Below are 23,915 nucleotides of genomic sequence, written 5' to 3'. Positions count from 1 at the left end.
AACAATAACAGTGAATTATTAACCCTCTGAGCGCCAGAATTTTTCCCGACGCAATTGTTTTGTTCTGTATGTATTATATACAACTGCTTACAAATCTTGATTTTTTGATAAAATGGAAAAAAAATATGTGTGTTTAATTTGTTAAATGGTGGCATTTGCGCTCAAAGGTTTGAATCTATACAATGGTGAGCTAAACACCGCCAGACGAGTGTTAGGTCGTATATTGTGACTGACTAAATGTTTGTCATAAAAGCCAATTTTATTTATTGTATAATATAATCACAGTCCCTCAACAGTGTTGAGGGACTGTGATATAAGTGAAATAAGTGTGAAGGTGCAATATGTCTGAGAGATTTCAACGTGGTGGCAACGACTTCAGTTTGTTCGAAACAACACACAACAGGGGAAAAAAGAGAAAGTTAATGACTGCAGTCCTGCCACTAGCCATGTTATTATTTTCCATCAAATAATTACATAGATTTGAATATGATACATGTACGATACAATTTATTTAGACGAATATGGGTTTAGAAGTCACCGAATGGGTCTGAGCCTTAGGGTAGCAACCCTCCCCTAAATGTCATGAAAGTATGTCTGCACTTTGTGTTATCAATAAAAAGTCAATTTCGAAATTGTTTTTTCCATGTCAATCAAAACTATATTAGGTTACATTGATTACCCCAGAGAATCAAACTGTTTAATAATATATCCAAGTTTGGTCAAGATTGAACCACAAGAAAAAGTTTACACCAGAGTAAGGTAAGGTAAAAACCGTACAGTCGTACACACAATATTAACATGCACACATCCTCATAGATACATACACCTATATGTAAGAAATTTAAGGTATACAAGCTCTAAATTTAATTATGCATATATTACACTACTAAAAGTAAAACAATAAGGTTGTTGACAAGTGTATGTCTCGGTGCAATGACCAAATCACATTGTAAACTTAACATTTGGTCATCCATTGGTGCATTTGCGAGAAAAAACTCAAAGTAATACGATAACGCAAAAAACACACATAACAAATACTATATTTAACACATACTCTTGTTCTAACTGTAGAACTGTGGCGATGTATGTCAGATATTTATGAACTCAGTTTATGTGTTATGTTACAGTGCACTATGTGCACAGAAAAGCAATGTGTTTCCCGCTGTGGGAAACTATTAGGCAAAGTCATAAAACTAAAGATAACAACATCCTAATCATATAATGACTTCATAGATCATGAAGTAAACGATGTAAAATTTAAATCAGCCACTGTGCTGATACATCCCATGGTTTATAAATGCATGTGTTGGCTACAACTAAAGCTGGTAAACAAAACAATTGATTATCATCATAACCAAATTACCTTATTCCATCTTACTCACATCTAAAGTATTTTTCATCATCGCTGGCTATTATAAACTGAGACTTTTGCATGCAACTGTACCGTTTCTATATGGTAGTAATAAAGAATATTGTATCTAACCATACAGTAAGACGGTGGACATTCACGTTGCTCTATTATCACATGTGAATCAAGTGATAAAATTGTGTGCCACGACGATTGTAGATTTAATATTTATTTCAATAATATGAACCTGTAATTGTGTGATCATAGAAGTTGGGTGTCTTCCTCGAGTAATTTCATATCCCCAGTGAGAAGATTGAAATGAACAATGCAAATATGCAAAAACGAAGGAAACAAAAATGTCTTCAATGTTAAGGTCTGTAAAATTATACAAGGTTTTAAGAAGCAAAAGCCTCAAACCATGCACGTTTGATGGCTCAAGTATATTAACTGAAGGAAATAAATTGGAGCATTGCAAGGAATGAAACATCCAGTTAGTCATCAGAATCACTGGATGACTCTTCATAGCTACTCTCAATAATGACATCTATATGTGCAAGAGGGTCCACAGCGTTTGGTGTGAAACTATCTGCCGAACAGCATTCATATTCCTCTCTCTGTGTGAACTTTTTCTCTGGGGAACAACCACCTGTCTTCCTTCTGTCTGTTTCATAAGTAGAGTCACAAAATGAACTTAATACATTCGGTGCAGCTACTGCCATAGTAGGTTTTGAAGGGACAGTGTTTGAAAGTGTTCCCCTACCATGACCTGTTCTGCAATGTGGTTGTGTGTAAGTGTTCTTACTGACAGATGCATATGTTTGCAATCCAACATCAGATGATTTATCATTACTTAGTGGAATATCTTTCAATGACAAACCCCTTCCTAAACCTCTTGGTGGAAATGGCATTGTTGATGCAAGAGGGGATTTCACACAATAATTTTCTACAGTGATCTTGGTCTCAGTTGATTTGGCAGTATCACAAACTGTAAATGTGTTTGAAGTCTTGGTTAAGCTTGTGGAATTCTTTGCTTCCTTGGTGGCAAAAATCACTAATTCTTCTGTTCCAACATTTCTTGGAAGAGAACCCTTTGATTTACCTATGCGGTCTCGTTTGGCATCATGTATTATTGTTACATTATTATCTATTGGTGTCATACTATCAGGGACAAATGCATGATTCAATTCCATTCTAAGCCCACAGTTTTGCTTCAACTGGAGGGCATCCCCTGTTTCTGTTTTCGCTAAAACATCTTTCTCATCAAATGCATTAACACTTGAGCACGTGCTATAGCTCTTGTTAAAACCATACACAGCATCTTTGTTTTCTCCTTCACCACTTTCACCATCATCTTCACTCTCATCATCAGAGCTGAATGGTTCAATCTCGAATTCCGAGCTGTTAAAATCTTCACTGTTAATTTCTGATGAAAGATCACCAGTAAGAGAGCTGCTGTCACTAGAACACGTGAAATCGCTAGATGTTCCATTTATGTCAGAGAGATTAATGAAATCCTTGTTTTTCTTTTCTTGATTAGACTCTTCACTTTCCTCAGCTGCAGCAGCTTCAGCAAACTCGATGCAAGTCCTTTCAGTGTGCGTTGAATGTTCAATATCATCTGCATGATCTTTCCTAAGAATCTCCATACTGAGTACTTCATCAAGTCCAGGCAGATCACAACCAATGTATGCATTGTTATCAACACAATACTGAAGTAAGCGCACCCAGAAAAGATCCTGAGAAAGTCAAAAAAGATTCAGATTATGTTGATGGACTATACTATAAACTCAAATAGAGAATGACAGAGAATCATGTTAAATATACCTAAAATCATGTGACTAAAGCCCTATGTTGCACAAACAGCCAAATTCGTATAGGTACTTCTCCTACATTTCATGATCGATCATCACATGCTTTATATTCGAAGGGCTAGTTCTGGAGTTGACATATTAATATTATGATTTGTGAGAGGTAAAACTTTTTACAAATCAATAATATTGTAAATCCTCACCTTGACTAGGACATATGGATTACCAATGATAATTAATAATGCCTGTGCACGAGTTATAGCTACATTGAATCGCTTTGGATTACTGAGAAATCCTATATGATGCTGGGCATCAAAGTTCATGAATGACTGGTTGGATCGCACCTATAGGTAAAATAATAGAAAAGCACCATGTCATTATAAGAATAAATTTAATGAGCCATGACACTTTCTTGTTGAGTAACGAAAAATAATATTTGTTTTTGATATTTGTTAATTTGCATATTCATCTTACTTGTGCCAGAATTTGTCATATACTATTTTTCAAACGACCATAAAACCTAGTGAATTCATTTTTTCAATGTCTAGTCAAAAGTTGTTTATAGTGAATTGTGTTGAGACGTTTCTCATATGGCTGAATACCTGTTTACATCCCTTAATATTTAGGTAAAACAGATACAGCTATGCTGAGTAAAGTCCTAACAAATAATTTTTTTTAATAAGTGCTCTTAGAGTATATAGTCGAGACATGTTGTAATCAAAAAATGCCTAAATGGTGCATTTCACCCTTAATTGATATATATATATATATATATATATATATATATATATATATATATATATATACACATAAAGAGGTACTCACAGTTGATATGATGATAGCTAGCCTTTCCTGTCCTTGAAACTCTTCAACTGATCCTACTTTAATATCTGACATACCAAGTCTATCACTCAGCAAACGTATCTTTTCAACCTATCATCATTCGATTAACAAGTCATTATAAATGTGTAAGACTCTGACTTTAAGTCAATACAAAGATAATAGGTTTTAAGCAATGTGTGCAAAATTTTTTAATGACATTTTACCAAACTCTAACAACAGTTGGCAGTACAGGGGATATTGAATAAACTTGAAATCAATATAACCATAGTCACTATGTAAAGATTCGCCACAGACAGACCTGCTTTCTGTATGGTGTAATAACACCAATATCACTGAACTCCAGTGGATGTACATCATTTGTCTTCAAAGCTTGTAAATATTTCACAACTTGAACTGCTTCTATTGGATTGAACCATGATGGACTGTCACCTTCCCTTAAATCTTCACCCTATATTTAACATTACATGTATATTAAACAGTGACACCACACATACAAAATACAGATGCATTTGCAGAATAATATTATAGTTACCGTTAGCTACAAATCATTCAATATAATATAACCTCAGCTTATCCCCACAACTGATTATAATAGCAGAAAACATTCTATTTTCAATAATTAGAAGTTACATTTTAGTAATTCGCTTTTATCATGCTGTGGCCATTACTGGCTATTTGTGTTGTCGGAATGTATTGGCGCTGATTCATAAGTATCATATTGTTGCAGTTGGCCTGGAATGCAAATCAATCAGGAATGGCAGTGGCATGATAAAGGTAAATTAAATTAAATTAATATATGTAAATTAATCTGAGTATCATTTCTTGCTGTTATTAAACACATATATTACATACAAATACACAACAGACACACAATATGGCTAAGTAATATATTTACCTTAAGACCATGGAATAGAATTGGAAATGAATTTTTATTTGGTAAGAGATTCCACTGACATAGACAGTCAGTTTTTTTCTCATCGGCTTGAGCTATCAATTCATCATGATAAAAAATCTTAGACGATAGTTTCAACAATGCAGGATGAGATCGATAGTTTTCAACTAGTTTGGTCACCTGCATTAAAAACCATGCATGCATAAATATGGGTAATTAGATGGCACGCAGTAATTTATCCCATACATAATGGCAGTTCAGTGTTATAGCCAATCTATCCCGAAACTGTAAATATAAATGATGGCTGTAAGACAAATGTATACAAGGGTAAACAGACAGTAATTGGTCTAATTAGTAATTTTCTTACCAATAAAGGATCATAATTTCCATGATCTTTGAATTTGTCCTCGTCTCTATTGTAGAGTAACCTCTGTGTTAGTCTTTCTAACAAGGATATATTAAATCCATACTTTATGGAAAGTTTATTCATAAGCACTGGTCCAAGCTGTAGGGGATCACCGGATAAAACAATCTGAAATAAATCAATCAATTAATCAATTAATTTTCAAGCATCAACCAAATATCATTAAAACATGTAAATCTAATGAGCACTTATTAGTATTTACATATCAAGTAATCAGCAACTAATCTGATAATTGTCAATCAAAGTTAAATTTTCATTCATATCAATTGTGATTTTCAAGAATGTTTAAATGGCATTTTGGATACTGATCAATAACCATTAAAAACATTTTACTAATGTTGTATATGCTTTCAAACACACATACATGGACGGTACAGATTTAGATGATGTATATATGCTTTTCGGGATACATTAGTGAACTAAATCCTATATAAATAATCAAATTTATGGACTATCGTACTTGACAAACTTAGCACCCATGCTTGACTAAACGCCTCCTCCCCCACTCTTAGGGGATTTCTATTTTTGAGGTCAAGTTCAACCTTGTTGCTATTTCTTAATTCTAAAACACTCCAACAGTCAAGTCATATAAAACCTGGTCATTTGACATCAAATTATTTTTCAAAATAATCAAATTACAGCATCTATTGTAACTATCAACTATGGTCTACCTGTGATTACTAATAGTGAATGTAAGTACAGACAACACTGGTTCACAGAAATCCCCAGTCCCAGGCATGAGAATGAATAAGTCAGATCAAATTCATATATACCTGTCCATTTTGTCCCGCAGCCATGCCTAATGGTATGATGCATTCTGGTTCGGTAGCTTGTCCTGCTTCATCCACAAATACATGTGTAAAATGTCCAGATTTCAAACCAAGCTGATATAGTATACCCGCCATTATACAGGTACATACAACTATCCTGTGATGACATACTAGGTCTAATTTATCTCCATTAGTGCAGTAAGGTTTAATGACATCTTCTATTGACTGAAAAAGTAGAGAAAAACAAACTTAAAGTGGGAGGGTCATCGCCTGCGCATGCACAGGAATTGAGTCGTAAGCGACAATTACAACACACGCTAAAAACGCAAAGGCTCATGGGTAGACACCTGTTTGTAAACAATGACACGCTTCATAATTGAAGTTGATATAGTTTATAACAAAAGAAATAATGATTGTACATTTATCATTTGAGGTATTTGGAGTATCCAACACCACCTATTATATTTCCAAATAATCAAATTACAGCATCTATTGTAACACCTATTTGTACCAATCTTCATTTAAATTTGTTTTTTAGTTGTTCTTGAGATACTATATATGTAAATTAGTCAAATTAATATGCACAAAGATTCCCTTGTGTGGTTTTCGCAAAGGAAAGAAAAACAGAAAACAAACAAACATGCTCCGGGTGCCCAGGTAACATTTTATATTTAATTAATAATTAACCATTTTGGATGGAAATTAATGTCAAGGATATGATATCCTTTACTTCATGGAGACAGCATGGCAACACAGAAGAGAGACATGACATGTATTTTACAGCACCAGCCCAAGTACTGGAGCATTCAGCACAAACTGATATAATAATAACTTTATTGTATCCTTAGAAATACAATGTTTCTATCAGTTAATAGCAATAAAGATCAGTTGTGACAATTACTACTATAAAAGGAAAAAAAAGTTGCTAATGGGATAAAGCTTATCAGATGGCATTTTCATTTCTTGATTGAAATGTGTATGAATATAGTTGCCAATCTTTTTTATTATTACATCATCTTTTGAAGTCATTAAGATATTAAATTTCTGGAGATCATCCTGTGTTTCTTGTGGTAATGTAATCTCTTGTATGATTTGTTGGTGTATTAATTTATATTGAGTGCATATCATAACAAAGTGCAGTTCATCTTCTATTTCATTCTGTGTACAATGTCTGCAAATTCTGTTTTCAATATGTATTTTTGGTTCTGTATGTCTCATGTTTTCTATTGCTAAATTGTGATTCTAAACTTTTTCATTGAAATTCTTTTTTTCAAATTCAACACATCCAGGTGATTTTCAAAATTACAGGAGTCTTTGAATTTTTTCTCAGTCCTCAGTTTTGTTTTTTCACGTATATTTTTTCTCCAGAAATTTATATATTTTTCTTTGACAACTTTGCCACTTTGCTTTATTTTGTTAACAAATCATTCTGTTGTTCTAGTGAAAAATTCAATTTGTTCATAATTATTTGTATTGAAGAAAACCATCTACTAAGAGTGGGAATTCTCCTACTTCGGCTCAGCATGCAAAATTTCAATTGTGTTTTTTTCAGATCCATACAATAATATTGATTGAATACACCTTTTAAAGAGATGGATAAACGTTCTACAATTTGTTTCTGGTGGAAGAAATGCTTGGGCTGTTTTATCTGCTAAATTTGGTTTGGCTTCAGTGTAGCAGACATTTGACTTTATATTTGTACCCATATATATACACATTATAATAGAATTTTTTCTGTCTTTTTCAGTGTTCCTCGTCTGAAAATAACAACATTTGTTTTTGTCAGATTTATCTGGAGTTTTCATTTCTGACACTAAACCTCTGAACTATTTAGTGCATTTTATAGGATGTTTTTTGTTTCAGAGGTTAACACCAGATCATCTGTGACGTGTTCAATGATATACAAATGACTTACTTCTTCAGCTCTTTGAAATGCATTCAGTCTAACCATATCTGAAATTAGTACAGCACCGCTATGATGTAATCTCTGAGTCTGAAAATTAAAGACCACACATACAGCTTTAAGGACTAAAATTGATAATTCACAGCTGACATATACAATTGACAACAGTGAGTTGTGTCAGTGCAGACAAAATGCCATGCAGAGACAAAGTTATGATTTATGGAAGAATCTACCATGATTGATTCATATGTTGGATATGTGTAATCATTTATTTTTGCAATAGCAGTCTCTTACACTTTCAGTCCTTATTATACTGTATATTAAATAACTTAAATGCATCAACTTTTGTGCTATATTAATTGTTCAGCATTGAGGAATGATGTATCTAACATGGCATAGACCAATCAGCATTGAGGATTAATGTATTTGACACGTACAGCACAGACCAATCAGCATTGAGGACTATACAATACTAATAAGAAAACAATTCTATAGACATAGTAAAAACATCAGTGGCGTAATAATAAAGTTTTCTTACCAGCAAGTCAGCGGCACTATTAGACGGAGTACATGCAAGAATTCTACTAGATGACATATTGTGAAACACTTGGAGTATGGCTTCAACAACAGTGACCGTTTTACCAGTACCTGCAATGCAAATCATATAAAGTGATTTTAAAAAGTATCTTGAGAATCTTACATTTATCCAAGATGCCCACATAAAAGTTCTTCAGAAAAATGATATCTTGAATAAAAAAAAATAGAATGTGGCCAAACTACTTCATATTGAAGAACATCTCAATAAACGAACGAACGAACAAACAAACAAACAAATAAGCAAATCAATCAATGAATCAATCACTTGCTTCATGGTATGAATAAAAACCTGTACTTACCTGGTGGTCCATATAGCACATATGGTGTTGGTCTTGACTGACCTTGCAGTATCCTGGTAACTGCTGCTTTCTGACAATCATTCAAACTGGGATTAAAGAACAGTGACGTTTTTGATCTAAATCCATGCCCCACTTTCTTTCTTGGATTACACTTAAATACAGGAGTGATAAACTGTCTTCTTTTGGCAATCTCAATAGCTTGCTTAATATCAGACTCCATCTTTGTACCAGATTTAAATTTGCTGCTAGCTCCGCACTGTTGTTTTGATTTACATAAATCTTGGCCAAATGATTGGATGTCTTCTGGAGATTTCTTGATAGGCTTTGTGTCTGCATCTCCATTATGCCGTTTAAACACAGAGCATTGAGGAAGCTTTGTTTCCAGTAGAGTGGGAAATAACACTGTTAAATGAGAACAATTAGGTTGAATATTTACTGACAATGACATAGTCATGGTTACCAACTTTGATGTGTATAGTGTTCATGTCAGAATGGCACAGTATAGATTCAATTGATAATACATATAATTACAATTGATCTGAATGAATGAATCGATGGATGGATAAAATGCAAATTGCTAGCACTGATTTGTAATGTGTGTAGATATTGCCCAACCAGACAAATAGGAGTCCAAATTGTGAACCATACATGCAAGCAAAGCTATAGACAGAACAGACAGCCACATAGTACAGTGTACAATGAAGTATAAAGCAATAATAAGGTATTTAGAATGGGTTGGGAGCTTTGTGCTTTTGTTTTTTTCTTAGTTTCAACTATGATTAGCCAATATAATCTATAACAATGCACATGGTAAATAACCAGCACAGCTTATAGTGCATTAAATGTTACCGATGGAGGAATACTAGCATTTACATGGCTGTTCTTCTACATGTTTGCTCAACACAGGAAAAGAACAGACTGAGTTTGGAAGGGAGATCTCTCACGGTGCCCAACAATTCTGGCCACTAGAGGGCGCCAATTCCAGCAAACCATTTAGATAAGATTAGCAGCTTGAAAACTTTCATTTGTTTGAGTTGAACAATATTTAAACAATATAAATCAGTAAATTATTGGCAGCAACAACATAAGCTGAATGAATTTAATAATGAATTATTGTCAATGAGTGAATGACAAAGAATATCAGTAAATTATTGGCAGCAACAACATAAGCTGAATGAATTTAATAATGAATTATTGTCAATGAGTGAATGACAAAGAATATCAGTGAATTATTGGCAGCAACAACATAAGCTGAATGAATTTAATAATGAATTATTGTCAATGAGTGAATGACAAAGAATATCAGTGAATTATTGGCAGCAACAACATAAGCTGAATGAATTTAATAATGAATTATTGTCAATGAGTGAATGACAAAGAATATCAGTGAATTATTGGCAGCAACAACATAAGCTGAATGAATTTAATAATGAATTATTGTCAATGAGTGAATGACAAAGAATATCAATGAATTATTGGCAGCAACAACATAAGCTGAATGAATTTAATAATGAATTATTGTCAATGAGTGAATGACAAAGAATATCAGTGAATTATTGGCAGCAACAACATAAGCTGAATGAATTTAATAATGAATTATTGTCAATGAGTGAATGACAAAGAATATCAATGAATTATTGGCAGCAACAACATAAGCTGAATGAATTTAATAATGAATTATTGTCAATGAGTGAATGACAAAGAATATCAGTGAATTATTGGCAGCAACAACATAAGCTGAATGAATTTAATAATGAATTATTGTCAATGAGTGAATGACAAAGAATATCAGTGAATTATTGGCAGCAACAACATAAGCTGAATGAATTTAATAATGAATTATTGTCAATGAGTGAATGACAAAGAATATCAGTGAATTATTGGCAGCAACAACATAAGCTGAATGAATTTAATAATGAATTATTGTCAATGAGTGAATGACAAAGAATATCAATGAATTATTGGCAGCAACAACATAAGCTGAATGAATTTAATAATGAATTATTGTCAATGAGTGAATGACAAAGAATATCAGTGAATTATTGGCAGCAACAACATAAGATGAATGAATTTAATAATGAATTATTGTCAATGAGTGAATGACAAAGAATATCAGTGAATTATTGGCAGCAACAACATAAGCTGAATGAATGTAATAATGAATTATTGTCAATGAGTGAATGACAAAGAATATCAATGAATTATTGGCAGCAACAACATAAGCTGAATGAATTTAATAATGAATTATTGTCAATGAGTGAATGACAAAGAATATCAGTGAATTATTGGCAGCAACAACATAAGATGAATGAATTTAATAATGAATTATTGTCAATGAGTGAATGACAAAGAATATCAGTGAATTATTGGCAGCAACAACATAAGCTGAATGAATTTAATAATGAATTATTGTCAATGAGTGAATGACAAAGAATATCAGTGAATTATTGGCAGCAACAACATAAGATGAATGAATTTAATAATGAATTATTGTCAATGAGTGAATGACAAAGAATATCAGTGAATTATTGAAACTGAGTGAAAAATAAATGTAAATGAATGAATGACAACGACTATGAATAATGAATGAATGAATGAAAGTGACGGAAAAAATGAATGACAAAGAATATCGATGAATGAATGGCAAGAATGTCAGTGAATTGAATTAATGGGATTTAATGAAAATGAATGTCAATGAACAAATGAATATAAATATGTATCAAAACAGAATGTCCATGTATGAATAAGATAGATTAAAACAATGCAGCTGAATTGATCAATGAACAATCAAGAAAACAAACATTTAAACTCTACCTGATTCACCTAGATACTTGACAGCCTCTAAGGCTTGGTGACATCTACGAAGAGATGTTCTGAAACAATCAAAAAAGTATTAACAATTATATTATACCAGTATATTGATGGAGTTAATCCATTGATTTGATTGGTCCAAACACAAAATTTGCATATGCAATCCATGGTATATTGGCTGATAATGCACGGCTAAGCCGAGTGGCCCTGGAACATGAATTGACTACAGGTATAATACGGGAATACATAAAACCGGTATTATTTGATTTTTAGGGAAATATAGTGGTTGAATTTTGGAAGAATATTGAAAAAAATACTGAATTAAAAACATCGGAAAAGTTATATAACCATAACATTGCTTTTTGTTAATGGTGGGATCCAAATTGTGAGCATCGGTCGTTGGGTGATTGTCGTTCGCCACACAAACCTAAACCACCGTCCCTCAACACCGTGAGGTGCCTAAACAAACGCCAGAACACTGTGTTCTCCGTGTTGTGACTTTGAGATGGATTGCGAACCTCCAACAAAGAAAACATGATCTTTAAGTACTAGATAAGATTGAGGGATTGAAGGACAAAAAAATGAAAAAAACTACGAGTCACAGGCAAAAATGTATGCCACCAATAACAACTGGTGTCCTGTAGCGGCGTTCGAATTCTAGCTGACAAAATTGCAGTGAAATTGCACCCGGGTAATTGCCATCTGTTTCAAAGAACACAGGACTATGCAGGATTCGACAACGATATATGGTATTGTAATTCCCCACTATGGGTAAATAAATTACAGGATATGATGAAGGTAATTTCGAAAGCTGCAGATTTGTGCCGAGTGTACACCAACCATTGCATTGAGGCGACGGCAGGCAAAGTCTTTCTTTCGGCCGCAGTTGAGACAAGGCATATCATGTACCTGTCACAAAAACGATACGAGCAACACTGGCACTGTCAACAAGTTGACCTTTTACCTCATTATGCAGCGCGCATGCCCCCACTTCTTTACTGTATCTGTTCAATGATGTCACTGCATATCATGAATAAATAATAGCAACAGATTAGCTGCAAATAAGACCAGTCTGTGGTGGTTTCGCGTTCACCCTCACTAAACTATTTTTTCCATTTTTTTTTAAAATCACCACAGCTGGGCCTGTCTAATGCAAAATATACCACTGCCAATACAGTCATTACATGCCAAAGACACCACTGCCAATATGGTCATTGCATGCCAAATATACCACTGCCAATATGGTCATTGCATGCCAAATATACCACTGCCAATATGGTCATTACATGCCAAATATACTACTGCCAATATGGTCATTGCATGCCAAATATACCACTGCCAATATGGTCATTACATGCCAAATATACCACTGCCAATATGGTCATTGCATGCCAAATATACCACTGCCAATATGGTCATTACATGCCAAATATACCACTGCCAATATGGTCATTGCATGCCAAATATACCACTGCCAATATGGTCATTACATGCCAAATATACCACTGCCGATATTGGTCATTGCATGCCAAATATACCACTGCCAATATGGTCATTACATGCCAAATACACCACTGCCAATATGGGTCATTGAATGCCAAAGACACAACTACAAATATAGTCATTGCATGCCAAAGACAACACTGCCAATATGGTCATTACATGCCAAATATACCACTGCCAATATGGTCATTGCATGCCAAATATACCATTGCCAATATGGTCATTACATTCCAAATATACCACTGCCAATATGGTCATTGCATGCCAAATATACCACTGCCAATATGGTCATTGCATACAAAATACACCACTGCCTTTATGGTCATTACATGCCAAATATACCACTGCCAATATGGTCATTGCATGCCAAATATACCATTGCCAATATGGTCATTGCATGCCAAATATACCACTGCCAATATGGGTCATTGCATGCCAAAGACACTACTACAAATATGGTCATTACATGCCAAATATACCACTGCCAATATGGGTCATTGCATGCCAAATATACCATTGCCAATATGGTCATTGCATGCCAAATATACCACTGCCAATATGGGTCATTGCATGCCAAAGACACTACTACAAATATGGTCATTACATTCCAAATATACCACTGCCAATATGGTCATTGCATGCCAAATATACCACTGCCAATATGGGTCATTGCATGCCAAAGACACTACTACAAATATGGTCATTACATGCCAAATATACCACTGCCAATATGGGTCATTACATGCCAAAGACAACACTGCCAATATGGTCATTGCATGCCAAATATACCACTGCCTTTATGGTCATTGCTTGCCAAATATACCACTGCCTTTATGGTCATTACATGCCATATTCACCACTGCCAATATGGTCATTGCATGCCAAATATACCACTGCCTTTATGGTCATTGCATGCCATATTCACCACTGCCAATATGGTCATTGCATGCCAAATATACCACTGCCTTTATGGTCATTGCATGCCATATTCACCACTGCCAATATGGTCATTGCATGCCAAATATACCACTGCCTTTATGGTCATTGCATGCCATATTCACCACTGCCAATATGGTCATTGCATGCCATATTCACCACTGCCTTTATGGTCATTGCATGTGCCATACAACACTGCTAATATGGTCATTGTGTGCAAAAGCCACCATTGAGAATAGAGAAAGGGCAAAATGGCCGCCATGTAGCAATGCACATCTAATTGTATGTATTGTCATTGAACACTGTAAATGTGCAACAATGTATAACAGTGTCCTATATCAATTTTGAATGAATTAAGCCAATATCCCTTGTTTTCAGGGTATGCACAGGAACTCTACAAATCCATAATGAACTCAAGCACACTTTATGTTCTATATATGTCACATGATGTGTGGTACATTTCATTCAGAGAATCAGCTATCACGGTATATCAGTAATATGAAAGCAGAATGATATTTTGAGAAGACAAACCTATTGAACGTGAACATAACATTATATTCCTCTCCTTTGTAAGTTTGATGAAATTCCGGATGGAATTTTAAAAGCAATTCTTCCTGGAAAACCTAATACAGAGAAATAAAATAAACACACAGGTATAAAAAGCAACCACTGAAAAGATTTTATTAAAAAAAAAGTCAAGAAATTAATCTTATCTGACAACTGTATGATCCTTTGTATTTCAGTACACATTTTGTTAAAATAAACATGGCACATATTGAATAGTGTGTACGCCTACTTGACAGACTTTTGTGATTTATTGCACATACAGATGTAGAGTGTGTGTTACATAATACAATACTCACATCATGTACAAATCCCTCATATTGTGGTGTAGCATAGTCATTATTATTTGGTACAGATAGAATAACCTTGTCACCAATTAACACTGATGGTCTACCCTCAGCTAACCCAGGCACAGTCAAGGCCAAATATTCACCATGTGGCATCATGGAAACCTTTCATGAGAAAATCAGATTTCAAAGTGATTAATCAAAGATTTCAAGAGAGTTAAGTCCCCCCCAACCATATCTAACAGCTCCCACAGTAAGACAGTTTGAAAAAATTTTGCCGCAAGTGGGCACAATTCAGAAAATAATTACCAATATACACAACCCAGAACACATTTAAAACACAAAATGAAGAACATTTCTTCATGGAATGTCTTAGGTAACAAAAAGAAAGACAAAAGTTATTTAATAATATCAATATTCCAGAAGAATAAAAAAAATAAAGTCCAGATATTTAAATATATTACGAGTTCAAGAGAAGACATAATAATAAGACAAGTTGGTGAATACATATACAAAAATATTTGAACTCAGAAATAACAATAACAATACTTTTACTTTAGTTTTATATGTATTGTACTTTATTACTAACATTTTATTGCTGTCAACCAATAGAAAATATTTTTAAGCAATAAATTTATTACAAATCACTTGTTTTGTCCAAGAGTTTTATCTATTGTTAACGCTTGATACCTATTTCTCTGATACGCAATTCTCTGTGTATAGGCATGAACACATAATTAGATGTATATATACACGCATAAAAAAGTTTTGATATTCACCATTTCTATATCAAACTGTCTGATATCAATCTCCATTTGTATTTCTTCAAGATGAAGCATTGTTGTGAAATATCCAATGTAGTTTGTCATAGACAGTGGCTAGTGAAAGATAATGTCAAAAGTTAAATCAAAAAATAGGAAACACGTAAAAAAAAAATCAAGTCAAGATCTGTGATAAAGAATATTTTCAGTGCAATCCCCACTTCTCAAAATCACAAAAGATTGTCAAAAGTGTAATCGAAGTCATACAAAGATGAAGGTTCAAAACAAATGTTGACATCAGTGGGCAGCATTACTCTAAGCTTGTATCACATTCCTGTCTCTTCACAGTTAGTTTACATAAATACAAAAAGTCTATTTTCATTTCATAATTCTATACTATGAAGTTTCATTGATAAACGAAGCAAATTAAACCCTATTAGCTCAGCTGTTAAAGGCTCTACATGATATGATTGATCAAACTCCAAGCACTGTACCTTGGGTAAAATTAAACTGTCTTAACCAAGGTGCAAAGACTTGTTCATAAAAAAAACAGTGTAGGTTGACAAAATATGCGAGATTCACAATTATATACTATTTCACATAAAATGTGAGCTAATACAGTTGTGTGATTATATACAGTTACTAATACAATCTGCAATTGAATACAATCGCAGTGGCCACAGTTTACAAAGAGACAAATTTGGGTTTACCAGAATAAATGTATAACTAAAATAATAATTATAATGGGACTTGCTCTCATCAGCCTTCCTACAAATGAATTCAATAAATTGAACAATATATTGAGAAAACAACAACTGTGAGGCACAATTACAAAAAACATTACATAAACAATACCTCTGCAAGTTCAGGTCTGATTGTTGTTATATCATTCCTCTGCAACAGACAATCTCTCAACTCTAGTGGTACAAAGTATTGTTGAAGTCGCAAAGGCAGCATCATGGTTCTATTGCTGTCAAGTACAAATACTACTGTGAAAAATTACAATTAACAACAAATTCGCCCATGCAAGCCTGGGACCTACCGATGATTACCACATTATGATACTATTGTAGGTTTTATAATGCTGTTTTATACGATGTAATGCTGTTTTATATGATGTAATGCTGTTTTATATGATGTAATGCTGTTTTATACGATGTAATGCTGTTTTATATGATGTAATGCTGTTTTATATGATGTAATGCTGTTTTATATGATGTAATGCTGTTTTATACGATGTAATGCTGTTTTGTATGATGCAATGCTACAAGAGACATATATATAACACTGAACAATATTTTTCAATGGAAGCGCATATACTGGTAAATCAAAAATCTCCTTGACTATATACTAAATTATTGAAATATTAATTATTTTGACCAAATCTCTGTAATTTATGTAAATGCATGTGCTACTAATAATTTAAGCATTAAGTATTAGAATTTTTGTTTACAGGTAATTTTACCAAAACTTAGTATACTCTACTACTAGTAAATTATTTATTAAGCAGAAACAGACTAGTTATAGTATCATATTTTTACAACATGGATATACAATGTAGATGTGTTGTGTTCAAGCTACCATGTGATACAGTACATCAAAATAGACCAATATGGGAAACAATACTTACTTGATAGGTTTTTCACCTGGTATAATCCATTTTTCACTTTGCATTCCCATTCCCTGTGATTGTCTAAATCTCTCATATCTATTACTCTTTTGATATGGTGCTTTCACCATTAATATTTTCTGCTCAGGATCTTCTACTTCAAACTTGACATATCTTCCAATCACAAACTTACCAAAGTCAAAGACAATCAGTTGACTGTTTTCTCCAAGATTACTGATAGACAAATGAATGAATAAAAGGGTGATTAAACAACTCATTTTATTCAAAACTTTATTAATCTTAATTTTTATAGCAAACTGTATAGCCTAGCTGGTTTGACCATGGACGTACTAGAGATGGACGCTGCAAGGTGTTTACTCGCTTTGATGCATGTGCGTTGTCACCACTGGATTACTGTTAATCCAGATCGTGTCTGCATAATTTCCTGTTCACGGGAAACGACCACAAACACGCCCCATTATAGCTCGGTTCATCTTCGTTTTGTCCCGAACACCCCCAACAATTTGCTTACAATCGTCAAGAGAAAACAAAATGGCGACGAACAGGCAACAGAGAAAGTTTGGTTTCGGTTCGGATTTCGTTGATCCCGACATTTTAGAACTAGACGATAATGGTTTTGATATTGAGGACATTGAAACTGTCGACTCAGCCGTCCCCGAAAAGGACGAACAGCAGTATTGTTTCTCACGAGAGCCCACCATTAATGTGATAGCTAATGTTAAAGAAGTCCATGTTTAACATAGAATTATGGCGGCCGAACTTTTCTGAACATTTCAAGCTTTGTGCCATCTGTAAATTTCACTCGAATTGAACATCGGATAAATAACTAATGTCATTCGCTCACACCGGGTTTACTGGCAATATTAAATTAAAATTGTTAACAAATGCAGAAGATCGGTACAAACATGCTCGTAAACTTGCCTAGAATATACGGATCTGCGTTAAACCTTCGATTTACAACTGAACATTGCACCAGCTCATGGGCAAGGTCTGTATTTATTTTTTTGACCCAATATAATATAAAATTTAAGATTCGAATCTTGTCGTGAAAAATCAAAACTAAGATCGGGCGGCAACTCAGCCAAGATGAAAGTACGTCTGCCTATTCATAAATTTAAGATGAGTACAATAGAAAGACAATACGTCTTATGAGGTGTGAATCACCGTGCAGCGTCCATCTCTAGTACGTCCATGGTTTGACAAATATTTTCATTAACTAGCAATATTTAACATGTATTTAACAAACAAACAAACAAACAAACAAGCAAGCAAACAAAAATGAAATGCAAATGAATAAAACGTGAAATTAAGATTGGAAACTTACAATATTATTATAGTTCATGCACATTGCTATTAATAAGCATGACCTGAAAATTTACATAACATGGTGTGAATAGGTGGTAGAGAGCTAGCATAGTGCACAGTGACTACTAGGACGGTTAAGAAGCGCTATTGTTAAAAGGTGTGAACGAGCAGCTTGAGAACCTAAGCTGGTCTCAAAACTATGACGTAATTGTCATCGGAGGGCGCTATTTTTCTCCATTATTCATTGCGTTCGATGTTGCTCGAGACGACTGAATTTTTGAAATTGTGCTTTATTTTTACATCAAACTACAATCTCAACTGAACTATGACTAGGAGTGATATTGTATTTTACAGATGAGCGTTCTTATGCAATCTTGAAGATGCTTTACTCGAGAAAACGGTGTTTTGTTGACAGTCTCTGTCTTGATCTCTAACAGTCTTTCGGTCCATAAAATAAACCCCTCGCTCAGTTTAGAAACAATTTTAACGCTAAAAACATTGATGTCTGCAAACCTGTACAATATTCTTTTGTCCATTCTTGCTATTTTTGTGTGTTTTTATAGTCGCTTTATTGGGAAATTTTGCATGTTTTCGTCTATGGAGGTGGTCGCCATGTTGCTTTACTGCATGGTTTTCAATGGAAGTAATCGTATGAAAGAGATTTTTGATTGTTGTGTTTTCATATCCCTCCATTCGCTTTATTTGACGACTGATACAAATCCCGTTCAGCTGTCTCGGTGCTACGAGTCATATTTTAGTTTCGTTTGAATATTTTTTTGTTATGACTTTGCTTTGTGACAATTTTATGAACGGTTTATTTCAGCATGTTTGCACTGCTTTTTGATTCAGTCGAGACAGGGGCGAGACAGGGTAAAATACCAGATGTTAATTTTTGTGTGGGAATTTTTTGGGAGATTTACTAATGTAGTATTCTATTAACTATTAATAATTTCAGAATGCCATACAAGACAGCAAGATTTTCCCGGGGAAAAACGTGTATATACAAAGCATGTTTATTTCCGCGTTTGAGACTGCTCTTCGGTGAAAGGGTATTGCAATGCTTTGTGGGAAAAAATGACGCAACTCTCGCAATGTCTCATGATTTATCGCGTGTTTTCCGTCGCCAGTTTTATGCTAATGTCTTCTTAGCTCGTTAACAACTCTTTTGTTTCAAGGTTTATGGAGACAAGGGTAGTTACAATAGAACGACGTGGCGCTTCCTAACCGTCTTAGTAGAGTGACTGCAGAGTGTAAAGCACTTTTATTTTCCCTTGGAATTTTGCTATTGTCTCGAAATGAAAATATTTTTTTTTCTGTAATTTACTTTCAACTGATCAAAAATCAGTGAAAATATAAACTCCATACAAAACATCAAGCATGTTTTTTCAGCAAAAATTAATTTCAGCTGAAATAGAGTGTATTACAGTATTCTAATTTAACTGTCAGTCTAGCTTACAAGGTTTGTGAATGTTCCTTTTCCAATGTCAAGTCTATCTATATACAATCATTCAAGCACATCGCAAAATGTGAGTGTAAATTAATAATAGCAAAATAGATGATAGTAATCTTGAAGTCAAAAGACATACATATTGAGTGAATAGTAAGTTATTGCATGACTAAAAATATAAGTAATTATCAAGTTTCAGAAATGCAGTCACACACGTCGAAGATATAGCTTTGGAACAGAATTTGTTGAAAATAAATGGCCATCTGTCGGTCATCTCATCTAAAAAACGATATGATATCAAGGTCCCACAATGTCCAATGTATGTACAAAGTGTGAACAAAATTCATCCATACTCAACCAAGATCTGATTGCATGCAGAATGGAAACGTTTTTTGATTTTATAAATTGTTATCATTTAAATGACCACTATCATGAATCTGATTGTTAAAACCAAATGGACGGGCATTATGTATCCTAAAATATATTATTATGATGTATGTGTGAAGTTTTAATGCGATCTGTCTTGACATGTCTTGGATACAGGTATAGAAACATACACACAGATGCACAAACAGATGCATGCACATAGAGCAATCCATAAGTCCCTGTTTCCGGGTCTGTAAGCGAGTCTAGATAATCAAAATAAAAGTTACCTAGCTTTACAGATGATCTTCACATAGATCGGTGTCTGAGGGTATATATTAGTGTTTAGGTTCCTGTATCGCTGGCTTCTACTCTCCTTTGATGGAATTTCAAAAACTAGCTGTCTATCTTTACTGCACACGCTACATCCACTTAAAATATGTGTGGTCAGACCATGATTTCTGCAACATGAAAACAAATATTGCAGTTACACAAAAGAAATTAGTTATAATACAAGTTGTGGAACTGCTCATGGTCAGACCAAGCAGATCAATCTACATGTATTTATCTCAGGCCAAGATTTCATTAATTACTATAATTATACCAAATGTACATAACCACACATTGACTACAGGTCTAATAATTTGGGCTAATCTGCACTGGCTCGGAAGGTTGTAAATGATTAGCTAGTTTGAATTTCTAATTTGCATAACATTACTGAGAATGAACGTGCATTCAACGCCACAAGTTTTTTGTTTTTTTAGCCAATCAGAATTCATCTTCCGAGCCAGTGCAGATCAGCAGAATAATTTTGAGGAAAAAATGACTTTGGCATGAAAGCTTGAGAGTAACAATATACCGGTACCAATAGTGGAATATACCAGGACAATATCTGTCTATAGGTACATTGTATATACGTGCCAATCTTGAAGCAAATCAATCAATATAAGCCTAAAATACTTCCAGAAATGCTTCATTTTGGAACATTTTTAATAAAATGTGCTAGCTGAATTTTTACCAAATGAAATTGACGTTACAAGGACATGGTCACTCAAGTGTACGCACTGATGGTCCATTGAAACGCATTTTTTTTGGGACTGATGCGTTTGATGTATGCAACTTATATTAAGGTAGAGATGCAGGTTCGTGGGCACTTTGGAGTGAATTTTTTTTTTTTTGCTTTTTATTATCCAAACAGTCTTGGCTATAGACTGTTAAAATTTTGTAGAATTGTGAATAGTGGAACATACTCAAACGACGATTTTAAAATATAGATAACAGGTGCAAATATTCTCTCTTTTGAATGCTTAGCAAGATTTAGCAAGGCTGTACATAAATAATAAAAAAAGAAACATGGTGAAAAAAAGAAATGACGGGATCTCCATATTATGCACTATATTTAACTTTTAACAAAACGATAATACATTTAAATTTGGAACTGTTAAAGCCATTTTAATTACGAGCATTAGCAAACTTCTTACTGAGTGAATTGTTACGCAAATTAGCAATTATCTTTTTTAGTGCACATCCCAAAAAATAGCTCCTAGACGCTTTGACCTTTTGTTTTGAAATTTTCACAAATGATTGACAATGTGTTTATCTTCAAAACGCCGTCGGAACATTGTTTTTGGTTGAACAGTGTTACAGCAAGCGTACAGACAACTAGCCTGGGTGTTAATTCATGCATAAACGTGAAGTAGTGAAATTTGAGCTGCTGCCCTGCAAAATTGACAACTGGTAGACAGTTTTCAAGACGGCACTTTCTTCATAGTAAACAGATGTACCCATGAACCAATTTTGACAGGAAACAGAAGCATGGTTTAACAGCTAAATCACTTTTGACCAAAAAAAGCACATTTTTGTGCATATTTCAAACTACAGTGTTCATAAAAAAATACTAACAAAATTTTAAAATTCATACAATAAGCTTTCCGAAAATATATAGTTTTGTGGACAAGGGAGGTCATCTTGGTTTCGTAATTAACTAATTAAAACACCTGTCAGGTAAACTGCATCTCTACCTTAACCTAGCGGAATCATGGAACATGCGGTCATTTGACCCTACAGTAAAATCTGATCTTGTGTTCAACAACTCATCAAATATGTAAAATATTTCTAACTGTGTAGCTTGAATTATCACTATGCATGTTAACAACCACAGCATGTTTCAATGTTGTTTTTACAACTGATTATAACAACTGGTTGACAACTATTATTTGGTGTGCTAGCTGGGGATCTGCAGTTGAGTACAAGTAAATATCAAATTCGAATCACAATTACATCCCTCCCCAAATGATATTGTGTCATAAATTTTGCAACTTGTCACTATACCAAAATCACTTAATAGGATATTGCAGGAATCGTCATGTAATAACATCTAAATATTTATTAATTAAGTTTGAATGTAAAGAGGTGAAAAGTTACTACATAATAATATACACTTGCAGCTTGAAAGCTAAAATAACATGTCTTACCTTATCCATACAGTTACACACTTTTCTTGCCCCTCTATCAGCTTTCCTAGTGATAGGTTTTCAGTGACTGACACATCATATTTGTTACTAAATAAATCATTTTTATATAATTTATGAGGTGATTGATTCTTGTAAACATCCCTGCAACTCAACAGAAATAAAGCCAATCTACCTTATACAACGATATAAATGAATGGCTCTGAATTACCCAACTCATTTCCCGCATTAATAAGAGCATTCTTGGACTAATTTTACCTGTTGTTTTCTGACTTCTTTTTTGGGTTCACATACACTGCTCTCCAACTTGCATTATTCTGTTTACTTTCAATTGCTTGTCCTTCAACGATGTCTCCTTTGCGTGGATAAAAGTGTCGTGGACATGCACTAACAGAAAAGTATATATCTCCTTCAATGATGCCAGAGTTATGATATAGACTTGTAATCTCTCCTTCAAAGCTTTTCTCTCGTAGAGGTTTGACTGATACAGCAGAAACTTTCAGTGTGGCTTCATCTGTGTTGGTTTCACACTGTACCCAATCCATTGGGCATGCATGGTAACCTGGCATCAGGGCATCAAACGTGAAGGTCACTGTGTCGTTGATGATACCCGTATTTTTAAAAGTCTTGGTGATCAATCCAATAACTGTAGAAGCAACAGGCTCTAATGATGTTTTCCGCTCAGTGCAGTCCCAATCAGACGACGGCATGATGCTGCAAGCTTTCCAGCCTCCTGCACTATGATCACGAATAGCAGTGACGTGTACATTGGTGCCTACCTGCGGTCGACAGCCTCCAATAATTGTATCATAGCCAAAGTAAACTGCATTATCAACTAAGCCATACCCACTATGTAGATGAGTAACTTTCCCGGTAAAATACGTCTTAGTCTCGTCACTACTAGACAGATCATCCATCTTCACATTTTTCAACGGGGAAGAACCAACAGACAT

General features: G+C 34.2%; 1 protein-coding gene across 1 annotated transcript; it reads right to left on the bottom strand.

The window, feature by feature from the left end:
• Nucleotides 1-1,839: 1,839 nt before the first annotated feature.
• Nucleotides 1,840-23,915, bottom strand: LOC100377211 (RNA helicase Mov10l1-like). Its single transcript, XM_085497415.1, has 19 exons — nucleotides 23,221-23,915; nucleotides 22,966-23,106; nucleotides 20,782-20,952; nucleotides 17,377-17,589; nucleotides 16,602-16,716; nucleotides 15,765-15,863; nucleotides 14,998-15,150; nucleotides 14,666-14,757; nucleotides 11,699-11,757; nucleotides 8,885-9,286; nucleotides 8,527-8,636; nucleotides 8,001-8,078; nucleotides 6,089-6,310; nucleotides 5,259-5,423; nucleotides 4,895-5,071; nucleotides 4,298-4,447; nucleotides 3,982-4,089; nucleotides 3,360-3,500; nucleotides 1,840-3,084 (listed from the first exon to the last, which is right to left on the bottom strand). Exons 1-19 carry the CDS (start codon nucleotides 23,913-23,915, stop codon nucleotides 1,840-1,842), a joined length of 4,536 nt encoding a protein of 1,511 aa, XP_085353541.1.

The sequence above is a fragment of the Saccoglossus kowalevskii genome, chromosome 3, assembly GCF_978046115.1.
Source record: "Saccoglossus kowalevskii chromosome 3, keSacKowa6.1, whole genome shotgun sequence".
Taxonomy (NCBI): domain Eukaryota; kingdom Metazoa; phylum Hemichordata; class Enteropneusta; family Harrimaniidae; genus Saccoglossus; species Saccoglossus kowalevskii.
This window is presented reverse-complemented; position numbering and strand designations above follow the sequence as displayed.